The sequence below is a fragment of the Schistocerca gregaria genome, chromosome 8, assembly GCF_023897955.1.
Source record: "Schistocerca gregaria isolate iqSchGreg1 chromosome 8, iqSchGreg1.2, whole genome shotgun sequence".
Taxonomy (NCBI): domain Eukaryota; kingdom Metazoa; phylum Arthropoda; class Insecta; order Orthoptera; family Acrididae; genus Schistocerca; species Schistocerca gregaria.
Window position 1 is genome coordinate 71,525,277 of NC_064927.1, and position 24,317 is coordinate 71,549,593.

Below are 24,317 nucleotides of genomic sequence, written 5' to 3' on the forward strand. Positions count from 1 at the left end.
GTATTTTCTGTTACAGATATGGCTGAGTGAACTCTCGACATTACATACGCTCAAACTTTTTTGTTCCATCAAACATTTATAATAACCCATCAATTTCAGAAAAAATGGCACTTCACACAAGTATGGTATAAGGTATTTCAATTTAATTTATCTTGAGTCTGACATAAAGCAGGGCGATAAAAATAAATTGATATTCAAAGAAAGTTAAAAACATAGTATTGCAGGCACTTCTGCACATGCCACCACCGTAGAGATTCAGTAACTAGATTCCTGTTCTGCTCTTATAACATACATATATAGCTATTATTTTATAATACATCTGGCTGGCCTTGTGTGCTTAATCTTATCACGTTAAACAGGCATACTACTGTTTTATCAAAACGTTTTGCAACACAAAACTTCGATGTTTGGTCTACAACAGAAAAAGCTGTGAATAGAAATAGTACAAATAACTGCAATGGTTTTTCAATATGGCACTGGCAGTGAGATGAAACGAAACAGTCATTTTCACTACCGCAACCAGTGTAACACAAGCCACATAAACAAGACTATTGTTGCATGAATCTTCATTTTAATGTGCCTGATTTATATATAAATAACATGACAGAATTCACGAAGTACTGAAATCAAATGCATATTACAGAGTATTATTTAAGAAGACAGGCAAATAGTCTCGCCTATCCGTCATACCCTCCAGCTTCTCACATACAAGACTGACAGGCTTTGAGCGCAGTGTAGCACTTGGAACTAAACGCATTGCACATTCCTGAAATCGTGAATTACCAGGTCCAGGAAAATTGCATGGATGAAGACGAAGTACGGTTTCCTTCGATAAGCGAAATGTGAATAAAAATTCGGAATCGGCGTCATCTATCTTTTTTTCTCCTTCCTCATTCTCATGATTCTACAACCAGCCCCATAACAAAATTATTTGTTGCTATAAAGTTATAACGATGAATTTCTGTATTAATATGAGAAAGAGGAATTCTATGTAAGATAATTATTTTTGAATGGGCAACAAATTGTAGTGACACAAAGCAAATCTCATTCGAGATCTATCGATACCATCAAAACAATGTTGATTGTCAATTGTTTGTACGTACTGCCGCATGTTGTTTATGTTTAATACTATTTGAAAGAAGATGCGACTAACATTGCAACTTCTGCGGAAGAAACTTCCAAGAGGACACATATGGAAAGGGTTTGTGTTAATCGCAACGCATAATGCAATTGCCTGCCCCAGTCACTAATTAATTTACGGTTGTTTGTGAGCTGGTATTGTGTAGTACGTTCTGTGATTTTAAAATTGAGTTGTGATTGTAGGTTATGAGTATCATATGCCTTTGGCGCTATGGAGTATTCGGTAGGCAATAAAAACGCACATTCCACAATGGTCCAGCGGAAGTAGCCCTCCTGCGTAGATATCAACATTTCGTAACAGGCCACATACATTGTCAGAAAATATGTTCATAGTGCTTCAGAGATTTTGGCAGGTATATGAAATCTGTTAAAAGGTAGATGTGTAGCACCTACACGACGGAAGGTGGATTGCAGGTACAAATGTTGACATGTACACGCAGGTTGCACAGAAACCACCCTCCTCGATAAAATCCAAACATCAGTGGAAGTAAACTATATTTACAGATTATGTAGAAACTTGTCTCATATTTTAAAAAAAGAAATACCTCACACTTCAGACTTACTGAGATGTTTGAAATTCCAGAAATGTGTGAACACCTTTATATGATGTGAATGTGTGGGAAAAGACAGAATATGCAACATTGTTTTCTTGTGCCAAAAGAACAGCATGCTCTGCTCTTGAGCTGTGTATTGACTGCTTGAGTTGATAGCCAGTGTATGAAATGAAATACTTTTATCTTCCCACAGTTGAAGAAAACAATAAAAAAAACGAAGGTGACTTAAGTCCATCAAATTTGAGGTGGTTACATAGATAATACAAAACTGTTGAATCCTTCTGTTTGCAATATCTTTCCCAGTTAGGATGGGGATACTGTGGGTGTTCATCAGTTTAGATTGCGGTCATTGACAAAACAAAAGAAAATTGTTAGTGAGCCTATTACTTATGCTGAATGAATTAGTTACAAACAGAGTAGGGAGTACCTGAAAAATGGTTTAAGACACCAGTGACCTTTGGGGACAACTCTTTAAATATATTGAGGTCCACTGGAGCAACAAATTCGATTCCACCAGTTGCCACTCTATTATATGAATGTAGGAGGGAACAGGGAAGACCAAAGCCTCATTGAAAAAACTCTGCTGTATAATACAATAGAATGTGTGTGGATTCAGAACATGTGTGGAGGAAATGTTAGCTTAGACATCTCACCTATGAAAATAGGAGATATTTTAAAGCCAGTGATCCTGTCATAGAGGTTCCAAATTCCCCAAAGGGCATCACTGGGTACAGGGCTAAGACGAGGCCATCTGTAGCATATGCCACTCGATTTGTGCACAGTAAAACCACCATTCAAGTAGTTTCTACAAAAATGCATGTTTCCTGTAATCTTATGCTGTGTTATCTCTGCCATCTAATGAAGTCTTGCTTTTGTGTATATGACCTTATATTACAAACATTTCCCTACTTTCTCAAACCACTTTTACTTGTAGGAGATATTGATATGTATGTAATGTGTTAATTGACTGAACTTAAGGCAATGTTGGCTTTGACCTGTGATGTAATGATATGGTATGTGAGGTCATAGTGTGGAAATAGGATAACAAAATACTGGAAATACTTGTTTTTGTATACATTAATTTTTCGAATGCTGTCACACAGTAGTACAGCCAGAGGCCTAGATTAATAATACACTTCTCAGGTTTGCCTCTGGATCATATTGTGTAAATCCCGCAATATTTCCTCAATGCAACTGCTAGACATCTTCAGGTGGTGGTAATTGCTGTTGTCACTGCTGCAAGATGCAACTGATGATAATCGCACAGTGGCGTCGAAATTCATGAGAACAGGAGCAGGCAGTATGCATGGGCAGGAAGACACTCGCAGTTGGAGGAAAGCATTCAGTCATTCCTAGTTCTTCCAGCTGGGAACCGCAGAAAGATCTTCCGCATGTGACGTGGACAATGACTCTGCTGTTGGGCACTCCTGTAGTTAAAATCTGAATTAAATTTTGGTAGTGCATTGTGTTGAATCGTGAATTGGAAGTTCTTACTTTCCCTGTTCTGATTTAATGGCAGCCAGTTTTGGATTCCAGGCAGCATGTAATTGAAAACCTGCATTCCTGTTGATAAGATTGTCTGCTGTACGGATATGTAGGGCCATAACAACACAGTCCCAGAAAGATGACACTTAAGATAAAATTTCTGTCTTTTCATAAAACATCCGATGCCCCATGTCCAGGCAATGCTCCACTATCACTGATTTATCAGGTTGCCCCAGGTATGCATGCATGACAATGCTGTCCGACACGACGTTCTTGTATAGTTTGGCAGATCTGCTCAATATAACATTTTCCACAGTAACACGGAATCTTATACGGGTTAACGGAAACGTTCGATTCCACCCGTCTGTTTTGGCCAATGATGTCACCAATATGGTGGAAATGACCATTCACAACTACTCCCATATTGCGACTATGACATTACGTAAACATGACAACAAACACAAAAATAGATCAAAAAACCATCAAATGTATATTCCTACGAAAATATAATGAAACTACAGCAACTACCGATATCACACTATAAGTCTCAAAACTTTCACCACCACCACACTTAATCATACCAAAAAAAACTACCTACAAAATCAAAATTAGAATCGAACACTTACCCATGACCCGTTATCCTTAAGACATCTCCACATATAGCCGTCCCTGATCTGAGATTCCGGAACTTTAGTAAGGCTCATTTCTTCACGACACACTGAACACTTCGCGACTTCAACCAACAGACCGAATAGCTGAAGAAATTTTATTAGAGACAACGCACTCCCCTATCATCACCGACAACTGAAAACTGCTGACGTTGTCAGCCATATCCACACCTACCAAAGACATAAACAAAGCGATTTACCTACATTCACACACGACAAACCAAAACAAAAACTACTATAACGTTGACATAACAAAACCAAAATCGTTTACTCACTAAAAAATATTCCGCTGAAAGCACAGTCACCACCAGTACCACACATGTGCAATGCTACCGCGCAAATTAACCCCATATGCCACATAACACACTAACCATAAACACACCACCAGAGAGAACCACCGACTGCAACAATACGCACCTATAAACATGCCACAAGTGCAAACTAAACCAAAAACATCACCAACACATAAACACACCATCAGAGAGCACCACTGATCACATCAAAACGACACCTACAAACATGCCACTCCCAAAAACTAAACTCCGCGCCGTCATGAAGTCGCACACCACAACAGCCTTAAGTCACGGGCCAAAGTCGATGGGTAGAATCGGACGCATTGGTTGACCCTCTTATACATGCCACGATCCTAAGGCTAAGGTCGTCTTTCACTGAGCACAAAAATTCCTCAGTTTTGCTGGTGGCCGAAAAACACACCTGGTGTCGTACTTTTTGAGGATTGTTTCTACTCCTGAAGATGTGCCGCCAAATAAGGCAAGAATGCTGTTGCAGTGGGTGCCTCCACATCTTCTTTTACATCCCTGCTTTGAATTTGCTTAGAATGGAATGCATGGTGTATCTGTCTATCTGAATAGCTATTCTGAGACCACATGTGCTCTAAGCACCAGAGTGAGTACAAGACACTACTGTGTTGTGCAGGATGTTGACAACATCTGGCCTGCAAATATAGCTCTCTGTGAATTGTTTGCAATATACACTATGTCCCAATGTACCATCGGCTATTCATCTGACCATTACATCCAGGAATGGTAAAATGCCATCTTTTTCCACTTCCATTGTGAAGTGAATATTCGGGTGGAGATAGTTCAGATGCCTGAGAAACACTGGTAATGTCTCTGTTCTGTGGGATCACACCACAAATGTATCGTCTATGTACTGCCAGAAGCAGGAAGGTGTGAGACTTGCCAACTGCATTGCTTTTTCCTCAAAGTATTCCAGAAAATAGTTGGCCACCATGGGGGCAGAGGACTTCCCACAGCAACACCATCCACTTGTTCAAAATACTGGTAATTGAATAAGAAGTAAGTCGAGATAGGTACATGTATAAACAGTGCCACAATGTCTTTCTCAAACTGGCCCCTGATAAGTGCTAATGAGTCAGGCAGATATATTTTTGCAAATAAAGATACATCATCAAAGCTAATCAAAAGATCCAATGGTGTAGACTAAGTGTCTTCAGGCATCCTATGAAGTCATCTGGTTACACTTGCTTATGAGAGGTCCCAATACCATAGTAAGATATTTGACCAGAAAATAGGTAATAGCTGCAATAAGACTCACTATTGGGCGAAAAGGACTCTCACCCTTATGTATCTTCAGTAGACCATACAGTCCTGGGGGGCTGCAACCTGTTGGTGCAGGCTCTTAATTACTGTAGAAGGAATAGAACTCTTCTTGTGAAGGCTAGTATTTTTCTCTGGATCTTGCCAGTAGGATCCTCTCTTACCTTGCAATAAGCAGGACCATTGAGCAGCACCTCCACCTTGCTGTTGTATTCAGCTTGTGAGAGGAGGACTGTGGCATTCCCCTATTCAGTAGGTAAAATAACAATGGGTTTGTCCTCTCTTCTGCGTCGCAGATGCTTCATTTTTTGCTGAGCTGATGTTAAACTATCGTGGTGGAGCTCTTGTTAAAATTTGGCAGGTGTCTCTCTTAATCCATTCTGCAACATCAGTGGGAAGCTTCAAAGTAGCTTGTTCTATGCCAGCCATGATATCACAGATTAGACCTGTCCATGATGTTAGTGCATAGTTAAACCTTTCTCGAGCACTGCAACTTCTGCGCCCTCCAGGATTCTGTCCACGATACTAAACATGGTGCAGCGATGTGGTGCACTCCTTTTTTGTGACTGGGCCTCAAGATGTGTATACTTTGACATTTGGTGAACCTTGGCTTGTTGTTTTGACCACTCAACAAGTGTTCAGGTGATGCTATCTACCCAGTCCCAGGATACAGCTCAGAGTTTTGAAGAGATCCGTCGTGTATAACGTGTCCTCTCACACGGCAGGAAATTTACACAACTCGAAAGGCATGACATCTGCTGTGTTTTTTTGCCATCAGCAAAATTTTTTCTTGGGAAAGGTGGTGTGTATAAGATCCCATGCCACTGTGGAAAATCTTATACTGGGCAGACCCCCATCATCATCTTTCTGGGGCATTGTTGTTCAGGAGACCATATGGATCTGTACAGCAGACAATCTTTTCAAGAGGCATGCGTGTTTTCAATGAAGACTGCGTGGAGTCCACCACTGGGTGCCATTACATCAAAAGAGGAAAATAAGAACTTAAGATTCATGATTCAGTGCAACACTTTGCTGAGATTTAATTCAGCTTTTAACCACAGGAGTGTCCAGCAGCACAGTCATTGCCCACGGGCAGAAGAATTTTGTGCGGCTTCCAACAGGGGGGGGCTAGCAGTGCACTTTCCTCCAACTGCGAGCGTCTTCCCGCACACACTTATAGCCTGCTCCTGGCCTGATAAATTTAGACGCCACAGCGCAATTATCATCAGTCACCTCTTGCAGCAGTGACAGTAGTTACTACCATCACCTGAAGATGTCGAGCAGTACCATCACCTGAAGATGTTGAGCAGTTGCATCGATTCAGAAAATGATTTAGAAAACATGGCAGTGCTGTGTAATGGTATGGAGAGAATTTTCCTTAAATGTTAAGAATGATTATTTTAGGTCAAACATGGAGTATATGTTTTATGTGTACTGACATGTATCCATGATAATTGTTCTTAGGCTGCTGTGATAAGGTTGAAAAAGTGTACATCACAAATGTATCATACACAAGCATTTATTGCTAGTTCCAGCCTGTGTGGGCTTTTGTGTATGAAAGTTGTTGGAAAATGGCATCACCAAGTCAACTATGGGGAGTATTAGTGTCTATTAGCTTCTTTGTAAGCCCAGAAGGAAATACTTTTTTTACATTTAAGTAGTGAGTGAAGTGATGCTGAAACCATCTCACAGACTGTGTGGTGTTCAGTCCAGTCTAAATGATGGTCCAGACTTATCCCAAAGTTCTTTGCAGAAGAAGAAAAGGATATTTCTGTGTAGTTTAGGATTAATGGTGAAAAAGATTCTCTGAACTGAGGGTTAACAAGTCTTCTGCTAGCAACTAAGATTGCTTGCATTTTAGATGGATAAGTTTCAAACTTACGCTTTGTGCCCACACTGGGGAGTTTGATAGGTGAGACCAGAATGAAAGTTGATGAACCAACGAAAGTGGTGTCAAAAGAATTGCTATAATTTTTGTTGTGATGCTAATTTTATGCATATTGAATTTTGATGAGTCATTTATGCCCACCATTTTGATAATGTCATTGGCCAAATATGATGGTCAGTATTGCTATAATTAATCTTAAGTTGCTACTGATCTTACAGAAATCTTCACATGTTTGTGTAAATATGGTGTAAAAGCTCTGGTATCATTTAAAAATTTAAGAGGGCACACACACACACACACACACACACACACACACACACACACACACACACTACTCATTTTATGCATTTCAGCTCATAGCGTAGAGATGTGGTTGATTGCTTGTTGTATGTGACCACTTCCCTGATTGGTTCAGTCTACAAAAGACAGTTGTCAGAGCAGATATTCAGTAGGGAAAATTGCATACTGTGCAGCCCACAGCAGGATTTTGTGAGGAATAACATTAGTCACACATCAGGCTGATGTGTCTAACCCAAACTCCTCAGACAGACTTCAGAGGTAGCATGAAACAAGTATAGCCCACAGTTAAGATTAGACATCCTTCTCTTGTCGGCTTTATGTTTACAGTGGTACAGACACAAAGAACAATAAGAGGGCTGGACAAGTGTCTCAGCAATTGTTTCTTGATGCAATAACTTATTTCATTAGTTGTTAAAAGATGTGGGAAGGCATAGGGAGTATTTCTACCAAATGTTAGGTCACCAATATATTGGGTACTGAAAGGAGTGTCTCCAAAGTGCAACTGGAGATATAACCAGAAACTGACATTACCGCCACTCAAAGACAGGTTCAAGTTTTCCATTACCTTTTCAATGTAATGGAGAGGGGTAGTTGGTACATCCATTCCAAAAACTCTTAACAAGTGTGGTTGCTCAATTTCATTGAGAAAGTTGGATTCTGCATTCTATTAGGCCAGGGAGACTACATCTCATAATGAACGAATGCAATCGTAAGAAACAGGCAGACTAAATCCTATTAGTTATTTTTAATACAATTTGGATTACTGGAGATTATGGTTCCTCTCCTTCTGCCAGGGAATGACTGTAATTTGCTCAGTAACTGAACAAAGAACTGATTAGAACATATGATCAGCAAGCATCAGAACTAGGTCAACTAGAATCCAAGAAATAATGTTACTGCTTCCAGTGTGGACCTGTGGGTCATTATGGTTCAGTGCTCGGTTACCTCACACTGCTGGAGATGGCAATACATCACTCTTTCCTTTGCACATAATACTGCATAGAAGTTTTTTTAAGGTCTATGACATTTTTATGGACAGCTTCGTACAACTTTGTATGGTCCTTTGACAGGTAGTTTTTTAAATATCAAGTTTGTGATACTTTCAGATTCAAACAAGAGATCGCAGCTCAACACAGATCTATTTCAAGTATGAATTGTTCACTGCAGCAGTTAATGATGTCAGCTGTGGTTCAGTCTCAATGTTCATAGTTTTCGGAAGATCTTGCAGTATTATGGCAATAATATGATTGGAATGGGAAGTTAGCATGGGTTTTATATTTCCCTTGTAGACGTGTATGTCAGCTGTAATTTTTTCCATTGCTCTACTTTTACACAAAATGAGGTAGACCTTTACTTGAAAAATTGTAAGGTTTCTGGGTGCTACTTTTGATGAGGGATGTATGTACAAGCTTGCTACACTTGAATGATTAAAAGGTCAAAGATATAAAAAAAACTGAATGTATTAAATAACTTCAGGCACAGGTTATGGGTGAGCAGACCAAACACCTATGCTCTTTTTTTCAAGACTGTTCTGCAGTTCCATCTTAACTTTGGATGCAAACATTTTGGCTCATGTAGACTAATACTTGAAAATCGTATATCCTGTACACCATGAGGCAATTAGCGCAGGAATAGCAGCAAAACTAAACAGTGTAATTCACAAACCATATTTTGAAGCTACTAACTGCCATTTGGTTGCAGCTTCCCATGATGCACGATGGATGCAGGACACTATTGATCTCTTGTCACTAGCATTTACCACTGTTGCTTGCCTGACAATGTAACAAATCTTCATGAATAGACTGGCGGCAATAAGACCATTAGGAATGCGTGTGAAGCAGGTGCTGATAGTCTTAATTTGAAATTTTTGTTTAGAATAAATATAAGTTAATTTCAATAAGGAAACCATTCACCATAAAACAGAAGCATTGAGTTATCAATAGGCATGCACAAAAGAAAGAAAACTTACAAGCCTTCAGCTTATCCTCTGAAAGCTTCTATGCTCCTACACGGTGTCAGGTAGACTGACAGTGGAACACTGTTGTGCAGTAGGTGGACTGGTTCTTTTGGGAATAGTGTTGGATAGGGTGGGTAGATGGAGGCAGGGAGAGGGACAGGTGTAGCCCACTAGTGACTCAGAGGGAATGGCCACTTTGCTGGCTAGGAATGTGGGAGAGAGGGGTGGCGGATATATGGACTGACAGCATTGAAGCGGCCAGTGGGAAGTAGCATATGCTGAAGATGATGTGGGAGCACAAATTAGGAGAGAGTAGTAGGATGTAGGAAGGGGAAACTTGTGTGGAGATTGTATGGGCAGAGGGTTACCTGAGATTTACACCAGGACAGTTGAGGATATGTTATAAGGATAACTCTCATCTGCATAGTTCAGAGATGTTGGTCGTGAAGGGGAAGATATGGGTACCTCACAGTGAATCTGTAACCCTCCCTCTTCTCACCTAACCATCCCTTAGTCAGTTTCCAAGAATTCCTTACCTCAAACTTGGCCTCACCATCCTTCCTCCGGAGCCCTTGCTACGAACACTAACCTTTTGGCAGAAGAAAAGACAGCCATACACAACCTGAAAACAGATCCAGACCTAATTGTCTTTCCTGCAGGTGAAGTCTCCACTACTATTTTGATGAGTCCCAGCGAGTACATTGTGGGATGTCTCTGCCAGCTGTCTGACTCCGCCACATACAAGCTCTGCCAGAGTGATCCCATCCTGTAAGTCCAACGTAATCTACAATCCTCACTGAAATCCATTGGCCCTTACCAGAACCTTTCACCTGAGTCCATCTTGTACCTCATCCCACCAGCACCCTGCACACATGCCTTCTACCTGTTCCCCAAATCCACAAACCCAACAATCCTAGACACCCCTTTGTAGATGGCTATTGTGCTCCCACTGAAAGAATTTCTGCTCTTGTTGACCTACACACCCAACCTAAAACCCAGCCTCCCATATCAAAGATACTACCCACTTCGTTCAACAACTTTCAACCTCGCCCACCCCATTACCTCTTGGACCACTACTCATCACTGTTGATGCCACTTTCCCAAACATCGACAATCCCTCATGCCAAGGCCTTACTGCCATTGAACACTACTACTTTCAAAGTCTTTCAAACTCCAAACCCACTACCTCATTCCATATGCCAACTGTATCCTGACCCACAAATACTTTTCCTTTGAGGGGAAGGTTTACAAACAAATCCGAGCCCAGCCATGGGCACATGGGTGTCACCCTCCTATGCCAACCTGTTTTGGCCATCTTTAGGAAACTTTGCTGTCCTCCCAATACTCCGAACCACTAGTCTGATTCAGGTTCATCAATGACATCTTCATGATCTGGACTCAGGGCCAAGACATCTATCCACATTCCATCATAACCTCATCTCCTTTTCCCCAAACCCTTTCACCTGGGCCTCCTCTATCCAGTGTGCCACTTTCATGTACGTTGACTTTTACCTCTCTGATGGCTCCATCTTCACCTCTGCACACATTAAACTCCTTGACCACCAACAGTACCTGCATTTCAAACACTTCTTTCCTTCCACAGCAAAAAATTTCTACTGTACAGCATTGGTAACCAGTGGATGATATATCTGCAGTGCCAAGAACTCCCTTGCCCAGTACACTGAAGGCTTCACAAAGGCCTTCATGGACACACAATGGCCTCCAAATCTTGTCCTCAATATCCCATGCCATATTCTCACACGCCCCGAATCCTCCTACCACTGCCAAGAAAGCTACAAAGGGTGCTCCCCTTCATTATCTGATGTTATCCTAGACTGGAACAACTTACAATGTCCTTTGCCAGGGCTTCAATTATCTCTCCTCCTTTCCTGAAATGAGGGACATCCTACCCAAGATGCTCCCCATCCTTCTTAAACCGGTGTTCCATCACCTGCCCATCTGATACAGTATCCTATTCCATCCATGTGCAACTCCCACTTCCAACCCCTTGCCACAGGGATCATATCCCTGAGGCAGACCAAGGCGCACAACCTGCCGAATCCACCCACCCAGCACCTCCTATTCTAGTCCTGCTCCATCATAGGCCGGGCCACCTGTGAAAGCAGCCATGTCATATACTAACTCTGCTGCAGCCACTGCACAGCCTTTTATGTTGGTGTACCTACCAACCAGTTGTCCATCAAGGCGAATGACCACCCAGTGGTGCAACATGCATCAAACATAGCACACTTGATTTAAATGCAATGTATAACTTTCTATTTTTTCTTTCATTGTTATCAGTTTTTCATATGTGAAAGGTCTTGTTAGTCATCATATTTATGCAACATAATGTATTAATGAAAGTGGAAAAGACACAGTCTACATCTGTGGTCATAATGAAGGCATTACAAACTTTCCATGAAAATTATCACTTCTTTTGTTACAGAAAATATCGACTTGTATGGATTCCAGATGACAAAGCAAAGAAGGATCTTGTTAGTGACTACCGCCGTGAGGAGCAGAACATGTTTTACCTACGGCATCCGTTCCTCACATTAGTAAGCTATTTTAGTTAAACTGTGGTAATTTTTTTCTCTCTACACACACACACACACACACACACACACACACACACACACACACACACACACACACACAAAATGAAAACAGCCACTCCTTTGAGACAAATTGAAGTCGCCTAATATTTGCTTTAAGTATAATTTTAACAGCCTCTTTCATGATGTTTTTACTATTATTAAATGAAATTCATTGATGACATACTGAATTATCAGGTCTTTTGCCAGTTGTTCACATCGTTCTCACACAGTATTTTGACACTGTGACTCGCTGTTTTTTTCAAGCGCTTCCTGAGATTTGTCCTTGGGTGGTTCAGGACCACCTAAGGAAATAGAAATATTGTGTGAGACTGATGATGCTAACAACTGGCAAAAGTCCCAGTTATTTAATATGTCAACATATCACCAGGAAATCCTGAATAACTATAAATTCATTGATGATAATCAGTGTTATCTCCTTAAATGCCTTTTTGTATTGGTATACACTTTGATGAGCTGCCTCACCTAGGTATCCTCAGTGCATTAATAGGCTTGTGACTGCATTATGGAACAAATACACTTCAACAAAACGCCAATCCTGTTCTAATATTCTTATTCATAAAGCCAAGTGGAAACCAGTTCTCAAAATGAATGTTCAGTGAGGAAAATGTGGTCTACATTGGCAACTTAGAATATAGGTCTACCAATATATCCTCAAAATAAAAGTGGAATACTGGATAAGTACACTTTATTCTTTGAAAACGTGCGTCAAGGCCAAGACTGTGAGCTCCCGCGGCCCATCCTGCCGAGTGGGAACCAGTGTTACCAGCAAGACAGGGCCATTGGCTATAACTGCATTTAACCACTGATGGGTGACCAAGTCCGCTGCAGTCTTCCCAGAGGCAAATCAGGCCTCCAACTTTTGTAACATGCAAATAACAAATTAGTCCACCAATCAAGCAGAAACAATTCTTGATGGAATTTTCATCACAGTCTCAATAGAAATTAGTCCGAGATCTTTCCAAAGTGGAAGCATTAAAGTCCAGCACGAATATCCTGTTACAAGCATTCCATAGGTGCAGTTTTATAGGAGTGACTTGATTGAACCCAGAAGTTCAGAGTCTGGTGCAGTAAACAAACACAGTGTCCATGTGTTGCAGAGTCCACTTCTAGCGGCAGTTGAGTATCAACAAAATAAGGCAGAGGGGGGCGACCTTTTGTTTGGCTCACTACGGATGTTTGTGCGACTGGCCTGCAGTAATGGCCTCATTCCTGCTGAGGCACCTTCACTGAACATGTGCGATGTTACACTTATTGATCATTAATTTGCATGTTTGGCAGTGTTGTTAGAATTGGAAACTGCTCATAGAATGAAGTACCTGGTTCTTACTATGAAAGACACAAGAAGCAGTCAATGTAATCATTGTTCTCTAGGTTAAAAAAGTAGTATGGTTATCTTCCTGTTGTATTGAAATTGGTCATGTAAGTCACCTTTGAAAAAAGGGAAAAGTTGTTTTTCTGATGTTACAATGCTAAAAATGTTTTGTGAAGATCAGTAATGTGTAATTATTGTGCACCAGGGCATAGCCCCCCCCCCTCCTCCCTCCCCCTCACATTGTCAAAATTGGAAGGAAAGTATATGAAAGACAGTAGCAGAAAAATGTGGATTTTATTACAGGATTGCTGGTTGTAATACTTTGAAGGTCTAGAGTAAAGCGAAAGATTGCATCAGTATCTGAGAAACATTGAACTACAGTCTTGCATAACTAGTTTTTGTCAGTGTGTGTGATTTATTGGTGGATAGCAGATGTTTGCCAGGTAAAAAAGTAGTAAATACCCATAAACTAGAAGTATTGAATTTTTTATATACTGCTGAATACATTAAAACCTAGGTACTCATTGTAAGAAAGGAACTTCGTGATTTTTGTGGTGAGTGGCTAACCATTTTTTATATTCGTGTAAGCAAATTACATTTATCTGATACAAGTGCTTTTATTCAGCATCAGGTGTATGCCAGTGGTAGGTAAACAGCAGCTCACAAGACACATGCAGCTCTTTGGCACCTTGAGTGTGGCTTGTCCACAAAATACAATGCGGTTGAAGATCCATTTGACTCATGTGCAAGAGACTACAAAGGTAGTTAAAATTCACATCCGTGAGATCAGCAATTCCACTTGTGCCTGTCTGATGTGCTTTGGCTCCCATCTGAAGTTCCTCCAGTAGTGGCACTTTCCCCTCGACTCACTGCTGTTTTGCACATTTAGGGCATATGAGGCTTCAGTTGGCCTGCATGCACTGTGGAGATAACCACGATTGCTTTATGCACTGGGGAGATAACCACGATTGCTTTAGTGAGCCAGTCACCTCAGCATTCGAACTGTACACAGGTTAGTATCGCTCATGTTCATGAACTACACCCAAGCAATGGAAGTATGTACTTGAAGCATTAAGTTATCTTTATTTTTCCAATCAGCTCCAAATCCTACAGATATTTTTGTCATCAATTTTAAAATACTGTAATTATTTTCTTTTGGTGGCTTTATTACCATAAAATCAAACTTTTTAGGTACATTGTTTGACACGGCTACAAAGAAGCAGCAAAGAAAGATCTGAGATGAAAACTCTGAATCTAAAGTTAAATGTGTTTTAATAAAAACTTAACTGGCACTCCGTCTCAGATTCATTTTGGTTATCAGGAAAAATCTGCTCATAGCAAGAAATCAAATTTCTAGAGACAGTTTACAACTAAGCACACATCATTTAGCACTAAATATCCTGTCAGTGGTGCGGAGAAGAAAACAGTTGAGGAACTTCAGAAGAGTCAAGTAAAATTAATTTATGTATTTAATTTCTAGATGCAGCCTTACAATAATATTAATGTTGCAAATTCTTCGATTCGTCAAGAGATTACTAAGGAAGGCAAACTATATATAGACGGCAGATAGACAAAAATTTGTTCTAGACAAAAATTTGTTCTATACATGCATCCGAAGAGAACACTCTCTCTTTGAATACTACCAACCGGCAAGTTGAAGTTATTAAACTGGTTTCATCTTTATCAGTAGTCATAGATGTATGAAATAAATGGTACAGCATATGATTCATTTTTTGTACAGTTTATTTCAACTATAGTCCTTAAGGAGAACTTTTAGTACTATTGCCGCTCAAAAGGTCGAACACCATAATTGAATGCATTGAAAAACATCAAATTCCACAAAAAAAGGTCTGAGTTTCAATAGAGGGGATGAAGAGTATGACCACCATAAGGAATGGGTTTGTAGCTCTTTTGAAGGAAAAAATTACTCGTGAGTTACTTCTTTACTATTGTATTATTGATAAAGAAGCACTTTGTGTGCAAATATTTCCAGAAGAATTTTGCAAAGTTATGAAACTGATGTTTAGGATTATCAACTCTATTACAGCTGAAGCTCTTAATCATTGCCAGTTTAAAGAGTTTTTAGTTTAAATGGGAGTGAATGTGCAGATCTGCTGCATTATGATGTATGTTGGTTATCAAGGAGAAACATTTTGAAAAGTTTCACTTTCTTATGAACAGAAATTAAAACAGTTCTTCTTAAAAAGAATGTTCATTATCCTGAGCTGATGATTAGTGGATACAAACACTTTATTTTGTGATAAACATTACAGCTCATAAGAACCAGCTTAATCATAAATTGAGGGGGAAAGGAAACAATTGTTTTGGTGGTAGAAGATTTTATTTTATTCAAAAACAAATTCTTTCTTTTAGCGCAAGATTTTGAAAGAAAAAACTTTGATTCACTTTACAAGCCTGTTGAAACATCACCAAGAAAATGATTTAGACATTGACACTTGCTATTTGGAAATAATACTTTTAAATAGGATGGAAGCGTTTCTCAACAGGCTTCAGGAATTCCGAAACCACAAAGTGATGTTAGCCTTTTGTAAAAAAAATGGTACTGTGACAGAACTGTGTATTTCCCCCGTAAATATTAATATTGGCAACTGTGAAATTCCAATGCTGGATTTAAAAGACAAATAATTTTGAAGCTCGAAATTTGGATGGTTTCATACTGAATTAAAAATGCATGTAATATTAGTTCAGAACACATGTTGTTTGCTTTGAAAGACCTGGAAAGGAAGATATGTTGATTTTTAAAACTTGAAATAGTATCCCTGTGTCAATTAGCTGAAAGATATAGAATTTGTTGTTCTTTCCGTTTTCAGGTCTAAATTTTCATGTGAACAATCATTTTCAAGCTTGAATTTTATCAAAAGTAAATTGATAAATCTTTTGAAACGAACATGGAATCATGCCTAAAATTAAAAACAACAACAGACAAACTTGACTTGCCAAAACTTTCCAAGGAGATGCTAGGCCATTGTTGATACTAGTGTTTGTCAGTCATTCTCATGCTTTAATTTTATGGACACCTTACAACTTGATTGTATCAGAAGGTAGTATCGTTATGAAGTATGGTATCAAGTTTTACTTGATTGGATAGATAAAAAATCTGCTCACCAAACGGCGACAGAACACATACATAAAACAAGGTTGTAACTCTGCAAGCTTTCGGAGCCAGTGGCTCCTTTCTCAGGCAGAAGGGTTGAAGGGGAACAAAGAGGGGTGAAGGAAAAGGACTGGAGAGGTCTAGGGAAAGGGGTAGATCGGGAAAATAACCCAGAATGGCGAGTGAGCGCACTCTTACCAAATGGCATAAGAAGGGAAGACTGATTGCTGATGACTGCATTGGACAAGATTTGAAAACAAATAGACAGGTAAGACAATGAAAAATGTAGAAAACTTAAATGGGGCGCAGAAAACAGTAGTTACTTAAAGAAATGCTGAGACAGAAGTAATTAATGTCAGATGGAAGGTGAGAACCAAGGACATGTTGTAGCACTGGTTATCATCTGAGGAGTTCTGAGAAACTGGTGTCGTGGCGAAGAATAGAGATGGCATGTATAGTGAAACAAGTGCTAAGATCTTGATTGTCATGTTGTAGAGCATATTCTGCAACAGGATATTGCATGTTGCCAGTAAACGCCCTCTGCTTATGCCCAATTGATAATTTGGTGGTAGTCATGCTGATGTAAAAGGCCAAACAGTATTTACATAACAGCTGGTGTACGACAGGTGTCATTTCACAGATGGCTCTAAGTATGACATCCTCCCTATTCACCTTATTCAGCTTTATATTTACCAACTACTACTTCACCTGTGAGGGGCAAACATACAGACAGATCAGGGATACAGCCATGGGAACCAGGATACTTCCTTCCTAAGCCAACCTTTTCAAGGGTTGCTTGGAGGGGACTTTCCTGGGATCCACAAGTCTTCAGCCCCTAGTTTGGTTTAGATACATTGATGACATTTTTAGCATATCGACTCATGGTGAAGCTGACCTGTTTCCTGAAATCTCTGAATACCTTCTCCCAATTAAATTTCACGTGGTCCTATTTCGAATCCCATGCTACTTTCCTTGATATTGATCTCGATCTCGTCCGCACCGAAGGCTAGTTACACACTTCCGTGCACATTAAACATACCAACAAACAACAGTACTTACATTTTAGCAGTTGCCATCCTTTCCCTGTCAAACGTTCCCTCCCATCCAGCCTTGGCATCCGAGGCAAACATGTTTGTTCGGATGCATACTCTTTACAGCAAGGCACCACCATTCTCACCTCAGCTTTCACTGCCTCTAATTACCCCACAAGCCTAGTTCAAAGCAAATTTCCTAGACCCTCACATCCAATTCTGGTAATACTGAATCCTCAAAAAAAAAGGGGGGGGGGGGGAACCAACTTATGAGCACACCACTGGTGACTCAGTATTATCCTGGTCTGGAAAGTATTAACTAGTTACTTCGAGAGGCCTATACTTTTTAAAATCATGTGCTGAAATGAGATCCATTCTGTCTGAAATTTTGCCCACCACACCTGGATTAGCTTTTTGTAACCCTCCAAGTCTCCACAATATTCTTGTCCGATCCAGTGCTCCTTCTGCACACATCTCCCTATCCTGTGGCTCCTACTCCTGTGACCATCCCAACTGCAAGACTTGTCCTATGCACCCTCCTACCACCACCTATAGCAGCCCTGTAACTGGAAAAAGATATACTATCAAAGGGAGAGCCACCTGTGAAATGACAAATGTCATATAACACTACTCGGCTTTTTATATTGGCATGACTATGACTAAATTATCAATTAGGATGAATGGGCATTGGCAGAGGGAGTATACTGACAACACTCAGTATCCTGTTGCAGAGCAGGCTCTACAACATGACAGTTGTGATCTCAGCACCTGTTTCACCACACGCACCATCTGGATTCTCATCCAGACAGGTTTCTCAGAACTCCGCAGGTAGGAACTAGCGCTACAACATGTCCTGCTTCTCACCACCCACCTGACCTTAATTTACATTAATTTTTTCTGACTCCACATTTTTTCAAGTAACTTATCTTTTTCTTCACTCCGTTTTAGTTCCCTACATTTTTCATTGTCTTACCCATCTATTTTTCACTGCCCCCCCCCCCCCCCCAAATCTCTGTTACATACAATGCACTTAGCTTTTCACTCTTAATAACTCATAATAACTCATGCTTGATGTTTATACGGTGATCTCGTCCTGCATACTACCCTGTCTCCCACCTTTAAGCTCTCAGGTTTTCAAATCTCATCTGATGCAGTCCCCAACAATCAGTCTTTCCTCCTCATCCCAAGCTGTGAGTCTCCCCTGACCTGAAGTTCTGGGTGACTTTCCCAAAATCTACCGCTTTTCCTAGACCTCTCCAGTCCTTTTCTGTCACCCCTCTTCACTCCCTTTCAACCCTTCTGGAGGAGGAGCCACTGGATTTGAAAGCTTGCCTAATTGCAACCTTCTTTTATATGTGTATTCTGCTGCCACTTGGTGAGTAATTTTTTTTTATCTATGCAATTGAATTATTCTGTCAAAAATTGATTGTTTTTGTTGCTATATTATCAGATTTTATTTAACACGCCTATATTTTAACCTAGTCTTAAAACGTCAACTATAGTTTTATTCTAAGGAGTGTTGTGGAGTGTAATACAATGTACTGTCGATTGGTGAGAAAGGTATGCTGACATGATTTGGACATATATCGAGAGGACGAGCAAGAGAGATGAAGCAAGTATACACAGGGTTGCCACAAGTTTCACCAAGTGAAATTCCCTGATTCACACAAGTTTTAGCATTTTTCCCAAACAAATGTTGAGAGCTCAAGGGTAAAGTAAAGACATAAATTGGCAAAAAAAGTAAGGAGTTCTGTATTTTTAAATGTGTGAGTGAAAATCCTAAGTACTAACATCAACATCTTTTGTAGTGAACTGTTTTTAGATGGTGAAAGCAGGCCAAATGGTACATACGTTTCATTAAGACCACTGATGTTTTTTTATTTCTATAAAACGAAACACATTTTGTTGGAGTTGCAAGATGGATTTAAAATACCTTCACTGATTTCAGAAATAGCCTCAGGAAAAAAAGTAGGCCTGAAGAGTTGTGTAAACCAACACTACAGGTGACTGCCAATAAAATGTTGGTTCTACTATGTTCATCATTGTTGGCTATTACCCGTGATTTTTCTTTCAAGAAATACATGAGTACATAGTGTACAAACTGCCAGCGATTGCCACAATTTTCTTCTTCTTACCATCCATACATTCTAATGCAAAAAGTTTTTGAAGTGCCAAAATTTACTACAGTAAATAAAATGTATATAAAATGCCACACTGTACAATGCACTTGTGGTGAGACAGTCACAATTCCTTAAATCCATCGCCCGTGGCTTCTGGCCTGCCGAGGAGCACCCCAGTCCTGGGTCCATGGAGAAACCATGAAAATCCACTGCATTACACCAGACACAAACAGACGCAGCCTGTGAGCAGATCGGTGAGACTAGATGTGACAGGCAGGGCCTGCACATTACTGTGAACCGAATGGCTTCAGATCAGAAGGCCTGATCCGTTATAGGTACCCGCAGAAAGGACCTGCAGTTTTGGCCTGTTGCAGAAATCCACTCATGTGGCCAGTTTATTCACGAGCCACAGACAGCATGTTGATGAAATGAGACAACGCTGATAAATCCATGCAACAGATAACTTGTTCAAATACTCTGAGAATCGGTAATAATTGCTGAGCTGCAGACAGGCACACAGAAAAGACAATCATACTCTCACAACTAAAGTTTTGGCCATAGCCTTTGTCAGAAAACGAGACGACACACACATCCACACAATCACTCGTACACAACTCCTGAATGTGTTAACACTGTCTCCAGTCTCTGTGTCAACAGTCTCTGAGAATCAAATCCAAACAAACTACTACTCATACCTCCCTGCCTCTCGTCAGCACCTGCTGGCTAGAGGCAAGGAGTGGTGGCAGCACAGACTGCAAGCTGAGGGAAGTGGTAGAAACAGGAGAAGCAGTAAGAATGAGGGAGTAGGGAAGCAGCTCACATACTCAGTTGTGCCCAGCCAGTGATGATGCATGACACCGCAATAAACAAACCATTTCATCTACTGAGACAAAAACAAGATTTTTCCAGCAATTTTCCAAATTTCCCTGACATATTTGAAATTCCTTGATTTCCAGAACTTGTGGCAACCCTGATACAGGGCAAGTGCAAATGGTGGAGTTGGAAGGGGTCGATCTCACTGAACTTGCCATAATCAGATTGAGGACATTTTTCACAGAAGCCAGCTTTGGAATACTGTTAATTAAGATAATATCAATGTACTTACAGATTAAGTTTAAAAAATTTGGCTCTAAAAAAAATTTCAGTTGTTGTACTGTTGGTATTGGCTATGTTAACTAATTTGTTTGCCAGCTCCTAGTGTATTCAGAGAGTGAAAGTGAATTTTGTGTATAAATAAGTTCAATTGGACATAAAAATTAATGAGAGTTCTTAAGCTTTTTTTAAATTCATATAGTATAATAATTAAGTTTTTAACTATATTTTGCTCACAGTGTTTTCATGTAGATAATTGTAATTCTTCTTACACTTACTTCTTGAGAGTTCATAATGTTAATGTGTCCTTGACTAAATATTCTAAATGAATTTGACAGCTCTTTTTATTGTTGCTAGTAGATTTGCTTTGTTAGTGATATTGATCTATTCCATCAGTTCAAATTTTTTTTGCTTTTAGGAGCAGTCAAGTGGGCATGCAAAGGAACTGAAGAAACATGAACAGTGGTTGGCTGAGAAAATTAAAGAAAAGCCAAGGAGGTTTCCGGAAAATGTTACTTTAGAGAAAAGACTTTGCCATCTAAGATTTCAAGAAAGTTGGGAGTGATAAGTGATGTCACACACTTTGTGAGATGGAATAAAACAAATGAGTAGTCTGTGTATTTGTGTTATTGTACTGTCAAGTAATATATTCTGTATGTTATAATAAATGAACTGTTTGAAATTACTGAACTGTCAGTTTCGTTAGAAACTTGTATTTTTAATTAAATTATGATTCGGAGAAGAGGCCAGTTCTCATATTATAAGAGAAACTGTTGAATATGGCATAGAGGCATGTAGAAATACAATTTTACATACTCCTCCTTCAGTGTGGATTTAAAAGCAGCTACAACATGTACTTCTGATATTGCAGTATACTTCAGTGTGATACAACATAATTTTGGAATATTATATCTATTAACTTTAAGTGGAGATGCACAAGACGTAATAGAAGCTTTTAAGTAACAGGACTAGGTTCTTCTCTGAAGCAATTATGTACTGGTGCAAAATCTGCCCATAAGATTGACTGTCATCATTGTGGAGTTACATAAACTGAAAGATTGTAGCATCTTTCATTGGATCCCAGGTAGAACACGAGCTGTGAAAGGGGACATACATAGGTTATATACACGAGTAATTGCTGTAAGGTTGTGACTTTATCAAGATGACAATCATTTAGTCAGTAAGAATGAATTAAATGACACGACACGCACGCGCGCACACACACACACACACACACACACACACACACACACACACACACACACACACACACACACACACACACACAGTATGCTCAAGAATGGTGTTTCTTAATCTTTTCCATAAGTGCAACCCCAAAATGTCCACAGTCCTCGTGGAACTCCTGGTATGTTTTTAATGCAACATTAATTAATTCAAATATTATTTATTTGTTATAAAGAGTAATTCCAAATTCAGCCCAAAAATTAAGTAAATTTAAAATGCATAATAAAACAGGACATTTAAATGGTAATTAGATAATTGGTACTGGTTTATTAGGCTAAGGATAAAAATGGAGATTTCTACAGACACACAGACACAGGTAGTAATACTGACTATCCAAAATGTCAAGGGGAAGTGAGGATTAATTATTGTTCTACATCTTTTTTTTATTTTTTGGCTGCATTAATTTTTATTTCATTTTTAAAGGTACCTAAGTTTTACAGAACTCTTGAGTGATCTCCCCAATACTCAATGGTTGCAAGAAACGCAGTTTAAGAAACTCTGCTCTATAACAGAACAGTGGCAAACAACAAATGTGATATGAAAGCTATATTAACGTTCAGGATGAGCAATGTTCGAATTTCCCAAAAAATTGAACTAGATTAATCTTTTTGCAGTTTTCCTACATCACTTCTGAAGAATGCTTGGATATTTCCTACATCACTACTGAAGAATGCTTTGAGATTTCCAGAAACAGGTCACAACCATTCCCTTTCCTATTACTGTCCAATTGAGATAAGTCTCCATATCAAATGATAATGCTGAGCTTCCTTTTATTGTATGTATCAGATGGGTAATTCACTGAATTATTTTACAACGACAGACTTGCTGTTCAACATGTGTTCTGGTCTCTCATGTTCCTAGTGGCAGTTTTGTGAAAAATTCGCAGTAACAGATGGGCTGGTCAGTGCTTACTTTAGCTCAGCACAGCAAGACAGTCACACAAAATTGATAAAAATATATAAAACCTAGCTTTCGGAAACTTTTTCTTTCATCAGGTTGGAGAGAGCAGGGAGCAGTAAAGGGGAAAGAAGGAAAACTAGACGCAGACCACTCCACAGCCTACATTATGGAGTAACAAGGGAAAGGTAAGCAAAGATGGAGTAAATGGTGTCAAAGATAGTACATTGTAAGTACTGTGCCACCTTCAAAGGTCAAAAAATATAGACTGAGAAGTAAAGAGATGTAGGCAAGTTGAATACCACTAAGATGAGAAAGAAATGATCTCTATATTACACACGTCTAGGGGGGGCAGGGGCCTTTATGTAGGGAAGGGTTTGACAAGGATGTTACAGACGTTATGTGGATGATAAAAGTCCACTCTGGGTGGTGTGGGGAGGATGTTGTGAAGGGATGATCTTCAGTTCACGGCTTGATTTGAAAAGTTGTAGCTGAGGAGACTAATTGAGACATTCAAGGCCAGGATGGTATTGGGCAACAAAGGGGATAGGAACATCGTGGCTAAAGTGGGGGAATGGATCTGCTCAGGTGATCTGCTTATGGACAAAGTCCGCAGGTTAGTTGTAGGAGATGAAATTATTAGACCAGTTATAGATGGAGCTGTTGAGGGATTTGTTGTTAGAGCAGATATATTTACCACAGATGCCTAGGTTGTAGGGAAGGGAGTATTTGATGTGGAAGGGATGGCAGCTATCAGTGTGAAGGTACTGCTGTTCATTTGTGGATTTGATATGGACAGAGGTTGGGACATCCAGGAATGTGGTGTGGGTTCTAGAGAACCAGGTGAAATTTAGATTAGAAAAGAAGTTGAAATCTCGAAGGCACTTAATGAGTTTTTCTTCGCCATGAGTCCAAATCACAAAGATGTCATCAATAGACCTGTACCAAGCCAGGGGAGGCAGCTGTTGGGTCTTAAGGAATGCCTCTTGCAAGTGTCCCACAAAGTGGTTGGCACAGGACAGGGCCATCCTGGTCATTAAAACTAACCCCTCTGTTCCTCAAAAGTGAAGTAATTACGAGTGAGGAATAAGTTAGCACAATTGATAAGTAAAGAAATTTTTGGGAGGCTTTCAGGTGGGCTTTGGGCGAGGTAGTGCTCGATGGCAGAGACAATGGTTTTGTAGAGAGATGCAGCAATGTGCTGACAAGGAAGGTTTCAGGTTGTGGCATGGGGATGGATTCGAGGTGTCCCAGGAAGTGGTTAGTGTTTTTGATGTAGGAGGGGAGGTTGTGGATGATAGGTTGGAGGTGCTGG

General features: G+C 39.9%; 1 protein-coding gene across 1 annotated transcript; it reads left to right on the plus strand.

Annotated features, from left to right (window-relative positions):
• Nucleotides 1-1,069: 1,069 nt before the first annotated feature.
• LOC126284784 (ribosomal protein 63, mitochondrial) lies at nt 1,070-21,545 on the plus strand. Its single transcript, XM_049983949.1, has 3 exons — nt 1,070-1,201; nt 12,019-12,130; nt 21,279-21,545. Exons 1-3 carry the CDS (start codon nt 1,143-1,145, stop codon nt 21,423-21,425), a joined length of 318 nt encoding a protein of 105 aa, XP_049839906.1. The 5' UTR covers nt 1,070-1,142; the 3' UTR covers nt 21,426-21,545.
• Nucleotides 21,546-24,317: the final 2,772 nt, after the last annotated feature.

Coding starts and splice junctions, on each gene's coding strand:
- LOC126284784 (XM_049983949.1), top strand. CDS start 1,143: ATGCGACTAACATTGCAACTTCTGCGGAAGAAACTTCCAAGAGGACAC. Junction 1,202..12,018: donor AGAGGACACATATGGAAAGG/GTTTGTGTTAAT, acceptor CTTTTGTTACAG/AAAATATCGACTTGTATGGA. Junction 12,131..21,278: donor GGCATCCGTTCCTCACATTA/GTAAGCTATTTT, acceptor TTTTGCTTTTAG/GAGCAGTCAAGTGGGCATGC.